General features: G+C 36.0%; 1 protein-coding gene across 1 annotated transcript in view; it reads right to left on the bottom strand.

The window, feature by feature from the left end:
* FLT1 (fms related receptor tyrosine kinase 1) overlaps nucleotides 1-12795 on the bottom strand; it is a 57335-nt gene that overhangs the window by 30171 nt on the left and 14369 nt on the right. Inside the window, exons 2-4 of the mRNA XM_063444878.1 lie at nucleotides 10641-10731; nucleotides 9647-9870; nucleotides 3323-3447 (exon numbers count right to left, since the gene is read on the bottom strand). Coding sequence (XP_063300948.1) covers nucleotides 3323-3447; nucleotides 9647-9870; nucleotides 10641-10731 — 440 coding nt within the window. The remainder of the gene's footprint in view (nucleotides 1-3322; nucleotides 3448-9646; nucleotides 9871-10640; nucleotides 10732-12795) is intronic.

Here is a 12795-nt window from a genome sequence, read left to right as displayed (position 1 = left end):
CCCCGGTTGATTCTTATTTGATGCATTTTTTTTTACAAATCTATATTTTTACCAAAACATCTCAATGCATAAGATCTATAGATAGCCACACACAAAAAAAAAGCACCCCCGATATTCTTTAGTACAAGAGGAAATTGTAAGGTCACGCACTCTAGTCTCTTGATGAACTGTGTTACGAAATAGCGTAAAGTGATTTGCTTTATTTTTGGTTAAATCCTGCTTTAGGTCTAAATCTCAGCAGGGGTTCAGCAGACATGACTATCTAAATATACCTCTCTAAATGTAGAAAATCCTGAAAAAAAACTTCCCATCGTATAAATATATACATTGACTTAATTGGAAACGGCTTTCTTCTCAGCGTCTAATCTTTACGATCGTTAAGATGTCAATGCAAACAATTGCTTGTGTGTCCAAGAAAGCAACAACAAAATTATATTTATAGACCTTTCATCTAGTTAAAAATAGAACCTTCAATTCCGGGCGCTCAAAGAGTTTGCAATAAAGCTAATGAGTTCTAAACTATAAAAACTGCATAGAAAACAGCACAGAGTCATTGTTCAAGTGTCTGCCTATGAATCATTATTATAAATATAAAACAAATAACACTATAAAAAATTATAAATTAAAGAATGTATGTTTGCGTGCATTTATAATTAATTCACAGATGTATTGTATTTAGGACATTCTAAACTATATTAAAATAGATGGAAAACACAGTAGAAGTACATCGCAGTAGACTAGATATACAGAAATTATTGAAGAAGTACAATAAGTATAGCTACAGTAGGATAGGAGTTTCATGTCCATTAGATTAAATAACCTGAAGCATCATAAACTCTAGAAAGGTCAATAAATAGACAACTCCTTCTAGTAGCTAAATATATGGAAAACGGGCTCATCCTGGATGCTGCAAGACTCACATCAAATTGACCTCCTGAACTTATCAAAAATGTTGTTGTTGTAAGGGTAATTTAAAGCTGTTTTGGCTAAAAGCAAAGACATTTGTACCAGATGAAAGCAGAATGGACTACAGATGCATCCTTCTCTTCAAAATTTTCAAACTCCCAAGAAGGAACCCCACATAGATGGATAACATTTTCAGACCCGTTAAAACATGCCATACAATACGTAGAGTATCAGAAGATAAGATCCCGAAATGCAAATACACTTAGTATATGGAAAAATTTCAACATCTCAATATAGTCTGTTCATTGTCCTCCTTACAGAAATAAAGGTGCATTGTGATGTCCAGTAGTATTCAGAAAAAAAAATTACAACAAAATTCTAAGAAATATTTTTGAAAAACCCACTTGAAATTTCACAAAGTCTTGAGCATAAATTCCTTAGGAGAGAAGATGTCTGGTTTAAACGTCTATTTGGTAAAACATTGAATATTTTCAAGAAAGGATTGGGGGATGATAAGTACTTGGAATAATCTTCCCCAAAAAATGATTTGGAAAAAACTTGTTGAATTCTACAAAATGTCTGTGACAGGAACACCTGGAAGATCTTTGGAAAAGTCTAAAAGGTCTCTCGTAGTATCTAGCAAGCTAAACTATATTAAATCTCTCAATGCTGTGAATGTTTTCAAGTATAAACTAAATTGGAACTAGCACCACTAACGTACAAGGGTTACATAATCTAAAAAACATTGGAGGGATGCACAAAGTTATTGGAATGTGCAGATGAGTTGATTAGGACATGAAAAACGTGACTCTAAAACGAAAACCTTCTGAAATCCTGTCAACACAGGATATAGACCTAATGACTTTGGCCTCTTGTGCCAGCTGCAAAGTTCACTGTTTAAGGAACAAGAACATTAACTTCTCACTTCAAAGTTATGGAGACAATGCAGATTGTACATGTGAATGAAGATGGATTCATAAATCTTGAACATTGTCCACACACTGCTGTGAAGGAAGGAACATTGTTTAATACCAATTATCTCAGAGCTCTGCTATGAGTGCTAAATTAGAACAGACTGAGGTTGTGGAGGACTATGAGAAGAAGATGCACCAAAAGACAAACTATGCATACAGAGTTTTATATTCAATACATGTATTTACATACATTACAGCCGATCAACCACAATCAATGATCAATGACTAGAATTGCTAAGGGGAAAAAAAATCAAATTTAAGAGAAACTTTTACACAAATATAACAAAACTAGACAGACAGACAGGTCTTGGCAGGTGTATCCACACTTATGAATCTAAAGTAAGGTAGGCCATGTGAAACACAAAAAGGGTTATTCACTAAGGGAGAATTCAAGGTGAATTTAAGGTGAAATATAAATATAAGGTGTTAATAGCCAAAGTGGAACCATTCTCTAAGTACGGTAAACTATGCTTTCAGCTACTTTGGACTTCAATTTGAAATTTACTTTGAATTCACTTTGAATTCTCACTTTATTGAATAACTCTGTAAGTGCATAAGTTTAAATGGAATTTTAATTTTTTTTAGCACTGTGAAAATGCAGTTTTTGTTATTGTCTATATTGTATAATATTATAGAATATTATATGAAACAGCAATTATGTTAGGTACACTTTAACGAGGAACTGTAATACTTCAGAAAATCATTGAATCTTTGAGTAAAAAAAATGTGTTAATTGTTTTTTGTTTTGTTTTTAATTCTGATGTTCGGTTTTCTTTAAAATCCATATGAAATACTTATCAACAGGTTTTACCATCCAATTTCTGAAGGGAGTGGATCACTTAAAGATATTTATTTACTAACTCATGTTGAAGTTTTGCGGGTGTAAAAACAAACAAGCAAAACACAACCGGTTTTTAAGTGTAAATGATCTGCTTAGTGAGAGACCAGGAAAATGGGTTCCTTAGGCGAGCTGTACCTTTTGGCCCATTACACCCAAACGGTTAGAGGGTCTTATTAAATGCTCAGAGGTCGCAGGTTTGGGCATACCTTGGGCATCCCTTAGTCCTCCTAACACCTAAGGGTCTAGGGGTTGAAAACACATTTCTCATCCATACAAATTGGAATATGCAATGAGTCTACTTTTTATTTTTTAAATCATTGTTAATTGTTTAGGATTCAAAGCAAATTTAACATTATAGGTCAAAATACGTGAAACTGAAGACACAGCTTGAATAATTTTTCAGATTGTGCTATTATTAGCGAACATTTGAAATTCATATTGAATTCAATTTTAATTTCCGGAAATTAACCATTTTTTGGGGGGGGGGGAGGTGGGGAGTTTAACACGTTCAGAACCAGAGCAAGGCAAAACTCTAAACACTAAAGTTGTGGATCCTGAAGGGTTAATATTGATTAGATTATGTCCCACATATTTTACTGACCTTACGTAAAGTGACAGTAATATTTGGAGATGTAGTCCGACATGGGATAACAAATGGCTTTCCATCAATGACTTCGACTGCGCTCGGCAAAGCATTATTCATCTCTACAAAAGGACTGTTTTTCTCTGTAAAAGATGAAAAGAAATCAGAATAACTTTCGCACAATATATGCTAATTATTTCACACCTGACAACAATTTTACTGTTAAAAAGGGAAATAATTCTGAAACATATTTACTGATAAATGTCTAATATTAAAGGACAACTCATTTTATTATAATACTTTTATCAAGTTTTGAAAGGAAATAATAATTTTGAAAATTAAGTATATGTAAAAAATGAGAAAACCCTCATCCCTTTAGTATATGACAAGATCCATCAGCCATACACATACACCTTGGATCAGACAGTGTTTGAAGACCAACAGTTAGTCTCCATGGTCTTCCCTGCCTCACTCCCTACACAGAAGCAGGGAAGGTCATATGAAAACTAAACATATTTCGATAGAAACACTGAATGGACGCTAATATGAATTTATTCCTCAAGAACGTGGAGCCAGGAGTTTTTCAATCGCACAGGAGAGAGTTTGCAGCTGCACCCGACATTTACACTATTAGAAGAGTTAATCTTCTTTATTGTATAAAAAAAAAAAAAAAAGAATGACAGCACATGAGACCAACTAATGAAGGCGACTCCGTCATAATAAGTTACACTGTAACTATGGGAGCAATAAAAAATAGTTTTTAGTCTCTTTGGAGAGAGCGCAGGTAACTTGTTTTTCTTTGGTTTTTACTAATAAAAATAGTTTGCTGTATCTCGTTTTGAAATTACAAGGAGACTATAATTTTTTTGATTTTTTTTTTCCATTACTGTATCTTTAAAAAATAATGCTCTCTTATTTAAACTATAAAAATGAATTCACTTTGAGCTGTTACTTGGCAGTCATTCATAAAGTGGCAACCCCCATACACAACTATGAGTCATTACTGTACATGTAAGAATATCTGTTTGCAATAGTAGGAGATCCTCTTCTAAAGTCAAGCTGTCACCTTTCCGGTCGCGGAGATATTTCATTGTTTCTCCAACACTGCCTTCCGCTACTCTCTCTCAGTCCAGTCTATGACTCACCAACCACCACTTCCCTCTTCTTTATAATTCACCATAAGTTAATACTCAGCAAATTTTTGGGGAAAGACTCTGCATTCTTAACACAGCAACTGTAATTATATTGTACAACATGCTAGCACCCATTGCAGGAAAGTGTTTAAAAAAATAAATACATACCGGTATATATAATATACACATACCTATTACAAGGATGCTAACGTATTATATTACATTAACTGAGCTTTATAAACCTTGTCACTTATTTACTGGTGTTGTAATCCACTTGTGGCATTCTAAAAGCTGGTGAGGTAGCTCAGTTGGTAAATTCCCTCACTACAGTGCCTGTTCAAATAAAAAATACAAGTTTGCAAGCTCACATCCTGGCAGCGTCAACTCATCCTTTCAAGGTCAATAAATAAAAACCATCAATTGGGTGATAATAACATATATTATTATTCACCTGCCAATTTGGTTAATTCCAAGAGCTGAAAAGTTATTTGAGTCTCACTGGGAGAAAGCTGCTATGTTCTCTTTTTATGGTGTTATGTAGATTAGTTCACATTATCACATTATCACAAAGTACTCTTTACCCAACTCCCTCTAGCATGTAAGTTCATTGAGCAGGGCCCTCAACCCCTCTGTTCTTGTGTGTCCAACTACATGTTTGTTCGTCCACCCACTGTAAAGCTCTGCGGAATGTGTTGGCACTATATAAATAATAACATAATAATAATTATGTAACCTGTATGTTAAGTATAGTGTTAAAAGTGATATTTGGGTTAGCAGTTGTCCTAGATTGGTGTCTCTTCATCGAGCCAAAGTATTCAGGGATTTTGTTTCAAATAAAAATGAATTACCTGCTTTTAAAGGGACACTATAGTCACCTGAACAACTTTAGCTTAATGAAGCAGTTTTGGTGTATAGAACATGCCCCTGCAGCCTCACTGCTCAATCCTCTGCCATTTAGGAGTTAAATCCCTTTGTTTATGAACCCTAGTCACACCTCCCTGCATGTGACTTGCACAGCCTTCCATAAACACTTCCTGTAAAGAGAGCCCTATTTAGGCTTTCTTTATTGCAAGTTCTGTTTAATTAAGATTGTCTTATCCCCTGCTATGTTAATAGCTTGCTAGACCCTACAAGAGCATCCTGTATGTGATTAAAGTTAAATTTAGAGATTGAGATACAATTATTTAAGGTAAATTACATCTGTTTGAAAGTGAAACCAGTTTTTTTTTCATGCAGGCTCTGTCAATCATAGCCAGGGGAGGTGTGGCTAGGGCTGCATAAACAGAAACAAAGTGATTTAACTCCTAAATGACAGTGAATTGAGCAGTGGAATTGCAGGGGAATGATCTATACACTAAAACTGCTTTATTTAGCTAAAGTAATTTAAGTGACTATAGGGTTCCTTTAAGCTTTTTGTACTTGCAATATTCTAAAAGTTTAAAGGGGCACTTGAAGCATCATATACTCATTGCGTAGTTTATAGTGCACGTACAAAAACATTTTATGACACATTCCGTATAAAGTGACACTGTGAAAAAATGATACGATAATCCTTAAATTCTGATATTATTTTGATTAAGCTGTGCCTACAGTAAATGTATATAGAATTAACCAAATATAAAATTAAAATCTATTCAATGTGGGGTGGCCATCTTCAGATTGCAACGCCTTTTCCAAACGCTCAGTGACAATTATTGATAATGAAAACTACAAGCTTAGATAGAGCAAGTCTTGACAGCAGTCGATCATGATTTTTATTTTGATGAGTATTATAGTGTTAAGATAACCAACAAAAAATAACATGTTTTTAAGATGCTGCATGGTGGTGCACAGGAAATGTCTGATGACAGTTTTTGACCAGAAAATTGATTTTCTGACACAAAAGAAAGGGGATGGATTCCTAGAAAACATAAGTACCAAATTGTCAAAAAAGTTCAAAAATTTATCTGATCCATTTTTATAAATATATTTCTGTAACCTTATAGACTTTTTTTGCCCAGAAGTCATATGACAAATAAGCAGTTGGACCTGTTTTTAAATTGTCTTTTAAGTCAAAGATCCCCTAGTTATAAAAAAACAATTGTGCTATTTTTTATCGACTCTCAAATTAGGCAACAGCGTAAAATGGTACAGAAGAAAAATGATACACGGAACCAGCCTCTGTTTGCTACCTATGAGCAGGCTTGGAGGCCCCGAACAGGCTAGAATATAAAATAGGTTTATTTTCAGTAGATTGGAAAAATCTTATTATATTGTTAAAAATAATACATACTATTACATACCGGTACTTATTGGAAATCTGACCTTTGTTTATTGCATCGAGCAAGAGATTGTTGTTTTCATATTGGCAATCAAATTACATGTTAAGTAACTTTGTTTCAGCTATAATTTCCTCTCCTTTTGTAATTATAGGAAATAGAGGGAGTTTAGAATATGTTGGAGAAAAACAAGAGGGTTGTTTTTCAGGGGTGGTAAATGCATGAAAGGGTTGCTAGCTCTCTACTTGTAATCATCTGGAGAACTAATTACTATAGATCCCCAAGGACGATTCATTCATGTTATAAAATTAAAAAACAATATCCAATCATTACAAGTGCATAACAGTTATTTCCTGAATTCTGCCAAGATAACACTTTGAGGCGGAGGAAGAACACTCAAAGTTCTGCTTGCAGACACAATGTCACCACTCTCTGCTGCCAGGTCTACCAGTCTCCTGTGACCACCCCAGTTGCCAAGTCAATATACTTAAACATGCCTGAGTGAATAACTCAATGATAGGTAACAAAGAGTTGTATAAGAAATTATTTGTAACCCCTTAATGAACAATGACATTTCTTGCTGTTGTCACAATCTGGTCTCTATTTTGAATCTATGCCTGCATTAAATTCCCGTATTGTTTAACATCAGTGGTGCTCTACGGTCCTGCAGTTTCTACAACAGTCCCGTGTTCCATTTAGATATAGAAGGTTTACTCTTTTTAATTAACAGCATTTCATCCATTGATGTTTGAAGGAAAATTACCATTCAGTAAGTAGAGTAAACCATTACTCTGCTAACAGAACCCAGCCCTGGTTTTTACCCATTTATTAACAAAAGACTAGTTCATTAGCAAAGAAACAATTACGTTGGTTGTGTACACTAGTCTTCTAAATCCATAATGTTTATGAGAAGTTATAAGCTACAAAAATATTTTCAACAATCTGGCAGTAGGAAACTCAATGATAAGTCATAAATTCAAAAATATAAGTACACGTGAGCCCTTAGTAGTTGACCCAATAATTAATTTTGGCTTTCGGTATTGGTCATGAAAAGCTATGCAGTGCTAAACTCTTCCATGTATTATCATTTAGTGCTGGTGAGCAACTTCTATGACCTCCACACACAAAAATGGATTTTGAAATGTCAGGATAGGAATGTAGAATTCAGACTGTCGTAGTATTACATCCACATGTTTATTTTTTGTTTATTAAACTTTTTGATATCTAAGTTTAGCATTTCTCAGCCAAAGAGAACTTTTGTTTCACTTAAGTTAGTTGATTACTATTTACGATCATCAGAACCGAATGTCAGTCTCCATAACATTCATTAATACAAGTAAAGCCAGGAAAACTTAGAACAAATTATTATAGCAGGAATCACTGACGCCTCCGAGCAAAGATCTGAAGAACCGGCATCCTTCCACTAAAATTGCCAAACTCTCTACAGCCCATGGTCCTTCGAAGTAGCATTTGACTCCACAGTTACCTTGAGTTCATCCCATGCTACACAAGAACTTGGAGAAAACAAAAAAATTGGACAACACTTCTCAGAGGTAACCTCCCCTATATCTTTATTTCCACAGAGACGACCACTGGGGATGTCTGGCCCAGGGGAAGTAAAGAGTGCCAATGGATAAACTAGGGGTACAAAAGTTCAGCCAAGGACGGTAATTTAGCTGTCCTTTCAACAAGCAAACAAGAAAACAATAGTCTTTTCAAAAAGCAAACAAGAAAAAAGAGAAACACCCTTTGAGAATCAAATCCTTTGCATGAAATTATATTTGCACTGTAATAAAAAGGCGCATGATTGATTAATTTCATATCACAGAGCAGACGAAATTGAGCACTGCATCAGCAGACTTGTAAGCTTCTGTAAACTTTGCAGTGATATGTGCATGACACTGAACTATTAAGAAATTGGGTCTCACATATATTACAATGATCCTAGGGTCTGGCTAGACTCACACTGCCAAGTTTAATTCCTGTTATCCAAGAATACTTTTGTTTCATTCATTTTTTTAATATTAGATATCGTACGGTAGGAGTAGGGATGCTAGTAGTCATATGCCCAAAATTATAGGGTTGATAACTTGCGCAACTATTCCTCTATTTGACTAAGTGAATTTGTATTGCGTCCAGATAATTTAAATTGGCCAAGATACGGTAACCAGCTAGAACAAAAATTTTAATTGAGACAATTGCCAACTATGGTGGTGATGGGGGTGGAGTTTTTTGTAATTAATATGAACAAATGAAAACAGCAAATGGGTTTAAACAGTAGTAGAGAGAATATAATATTGTACATTGTATCATAACATCAGCCATCAATCAAACATGATTTGTCATTTCTAATAACACTAACATAAAGGAGACAGGGGTGCCACTAATTGGCTGATAGTGTCAGCTGATGCATTAAGCATACATACATATTTTCTCAAGCCGTTTTGCGAATGGAGGGCTACTGAGTGGAGTTAATTTCAGATAATCAGTGGAACCTCTGTCCAAGGATTCCACTTTGAAGAATCTAAGCAGCGGAAGGACAGGGGGCAGAGGTTAATCGGGACTTTGAGGTTAAACTGTATAAAGATAAGCTGACAACAAGGACCTCCTGGCACCATAATAATGTCATCCCATGAAGTTGTTATGGTGCCTGAAGTGTTCCTATAACCAGTGATCTGCCAGTTGACATCCTGGTGGTCATATATACCCTTTTGGTTCACAAATGGCAGATACTATGACCATAATATTGTCTGTAGAATTCAATTATTTGACATAGCCTTCTCCATCAATGGAGGATAAATGATTCATTTTTGTGGAAAAAGAACCCACAATGAATTTGATGATGATCTGTTACAAGGTACAATGTGTAAACTGTAATAAAGACTACTAAGGAAAACATAGATCATAAATTGTTTTCTGTAGTTATTGAAAAATAGAGAACTCATATTTACCTGTAATAAATATGTAGACCGAAGTAATAATTCTGCTCCTTTTTTCAGTTGAAGAAGATGATTTGCAGGTATACAATCCCGTGTCACTTATATGGGACTGCTTCACAATTAGTTCTCTGTGGCAATTTGTCTTTAGATCTCCATCACAAACAGCTGGTGCTATGTGCAGCCTCTTATTATGTTCTAAGCTGGTAGGGACTTTCCAGAAAATGTTACTATCACCACTGTAAAACAAAGACATGTAAATTAGGAAACCTGTCTCTATCAGAGAGAGCGAGAGAAAGAGGGAGGATACATTAAGGAGACGTGTTTGTAAAATAATGGGGGTCTTGATTTCTGGAGAGAGCCTGGCAAGTATGGTAGGTCTGAAATCAGAGAGGAAGGGAGGATGGAGTGAAGCTTTAAGGGAACATGTCTATGATGCATCCAGCACCAGGATGATAGGCTTCCCGGCAGACCAGCCAGAGCTGTCTATATGTCGGGTGCTGCTGAAGTATTTGTGTTTAGGCTGAGATGCCCTGTAATTCATCACAAATTCAGAGCAAGTGTCTCTAAACATGCACTACAACAGTCCTCCCAGTACGGAGTGAGAAAGGTAATAGGGACGATTGTCTGCTGGAGATATCATAAATCTTGAGATGGAAAAAGTAATCAACAGGTCCATAAAGCTGAGATGGTATTATTTTCTATTAAAGGGACACTCCAAACACCATAACCACTGGAGTGCCTTGATGCCCCCCCTCCCACCAATCCAAGGGGTGTAACCATTTTGGTTGGCCGGTAAAAAGTCAAACCATTCAGAAACAGTCTAACTATCTACAGTGCACTGTAGTGGTTTCTTTAAAACCCAATTATTTTTTACGTCACTTTTAGATTCCCTTTTGTAATATATTTTTAAGCGTTTGTCCCCTGCAGTAAGTGAGATTATGCCATTGAAATAACATATACAATGTATATCCTATATAGGCCTTTGAAATTAGAAGCACATTCTTACCTGCATGTGATATTGATTGGCTGACCCGCTTGAATAACTATCTCTTTTTCTTTTATATTTTGCTTGGGCACCTTGGAACCAGAACTATAATCTACAGAGAAAGAGAACACAAAATATTCACTTGCTGAACTATAACTGTAAATAAATACTGTCAGTAATGGAATATAACAGTCATTGAAACAGAAAAGAAATGCATAAAGTTCACCCTTTGGCATTCCTATATTTTGCACTGGGAATACGCTTTAGAAGAAATGATGTTAAACTGTCCAGGGCTGTAAAGAATGTAAACAAGGTCTTGTGTGGCTCACTCATATACAAAAAAGTTAATACAGTTAAGTGTATGGGAACCTGGCACGTTCATCCAATTACAGCAACAAGAAAGTCACATTTGGGGTTATTCTTGCAGGGCAACAACGGGATAACGTCCTTGGAAACCATGAAATGTTTCCAGTTTTAGAAAGTAGGCGCATATTATGGTTTTGGATTTTACATGTGCACCTCGCCTAAATAAATACAATTTCTATAAAATATTGAAGTATTTCATTGAGTTTTTTTAATTACTCTTAAATTTAGGACTGAAAAAACCCTTAAAGCTTGTAAGGAGAGCAACATAGCACTTACTGATGAAGTGGAATCCCAGACAAAAGCAATATGTAAGATAAGACTTTATAGTAGTAAACAATTATACCAGAAAGACAAAAGAAAAATGTAGAGAACATGAAAGCCAATTTGTTTTTCTCTCAAAGCATGGTCTTCAGATTCACTCCATAATCTTGCCACAGTGTATTTAGAACATATCTTGGTGTTGTTGAGTCAAGAGATGGCCAATTAAGTAGTCAAGTGAAGAAGAGACTCGATTTGCAATTAACAGCAGCATTACATCTAGATTATCCCTGCAAATTTCAAGTTAAACTAATTAGAAAATACAGTAAGGTGGCAGCATTGTAAAAGAAGAGAAGTAGGAGATAGAAGTTTGCTCATAGTCTTCTTGACTTGTGGTCCAAGTCACCAGAACATATAGAGCTATGTGTATCTCTTGGACTACAGTAGTCTTATAAAGGATTAAATACATCCCATTGGTAGGTAGGGTATGTAGAAAATGGTCCAGGCACTCCAAGTTACAAAAAAGGTAAATTTATTGAACCGGTTATGTGCACTATATGGAAGTGAAAAGATTGTGCTCAAACACCTAATAAGTGGTAACCCCTACACCACTTCAAAACATATAATATACATACATATAAAAAGGTGGAGCTCCTAGAAATATGGTACAGTCAATAATCTGTAAAACAAAATTATACAGGCAATAGTGCAACACTGTAAATAAGAATTAAGAATATATAAGATGAGATATTATAACTCACAAGCCTGGAGTCATACCCTCATATGACTCAGGTGGTATGCGCTTCTGGACCATTCAAGGATGTCCCAATCCTTTTTTCTCTCCTCAAAGGCTTGATGGTTCCTTTAAAGGTGCTTGGTGCTTTCTGCTTCCCTTTCTTTTTCCCTTTTAGATTTGCTATTAATAGTAATGCAAAATCCCAAAGGATAAGTTCCAAAAAGGTGCTTTATTATGAATAAAAATCAAAGTATAAAATGAAATAAAATCAAAGAATAAGTCCCAGATACTTGTCTGGTTAGACTAAATAGTCTATAACAGTGTCCAATACGCATTTCGCCTTATAAAAGGCTTCCTCAGTTGGCTGTTAGGTGATAACCTTCCCTCTCTTTTCTGTTTATAAATCTTCCACTTGCCTATGTGCCTCTCTTCCACTTCCGGGTTCCGGGTTACGTCTCGTGGAATGCAACGTGCGTTCCAACGTGCGCATCCACTTCCGCATTCTTCGTTACGGTGGAACGTATTTGCAGGCCATCCTCTCTGTTTGTGTACAGGTGGAACGTATTTGCAGGCCGTCCTCTGTTTGTGTAAAGGTGTGTGGGCCCGTTTGATGGGTATGGACAGCAGCTTGGTTTACAGTCCAGGCGGGCCCCTGGCCCAGCGGAGCAGCGGGAGGCTGGTGTAGCTGTGTGCTTTGGTGGAGTACCCAGAGAGGTGAGTGTCCATTTCGCCTCCGACCCATTGCAGGGGGTCGCTTCCATGACTGCCTGTGCTACAGAGGTTAGGATCCTCGGTTGCTCATCCCGCCGAAGACTT

Source organism: Pelobates fuscus, chromosome 1 (assembly GCF_036172605.1).
Source record: "Pelobates fuscus isolate aPelFus1 chromosome 1, aPelFus1.pri, whole genome shotgun sequence".
NCBI classification, from domain to species: domain Eukaryota; kingdom Metazoa; phylum Chordata; class Amphibia; order Anura; family Pelobatidae; genus Pelobates; species Pelobates fuscus.
This window is presented reverse-complemented; position numbering and strand designations above follow the sequence as displayed.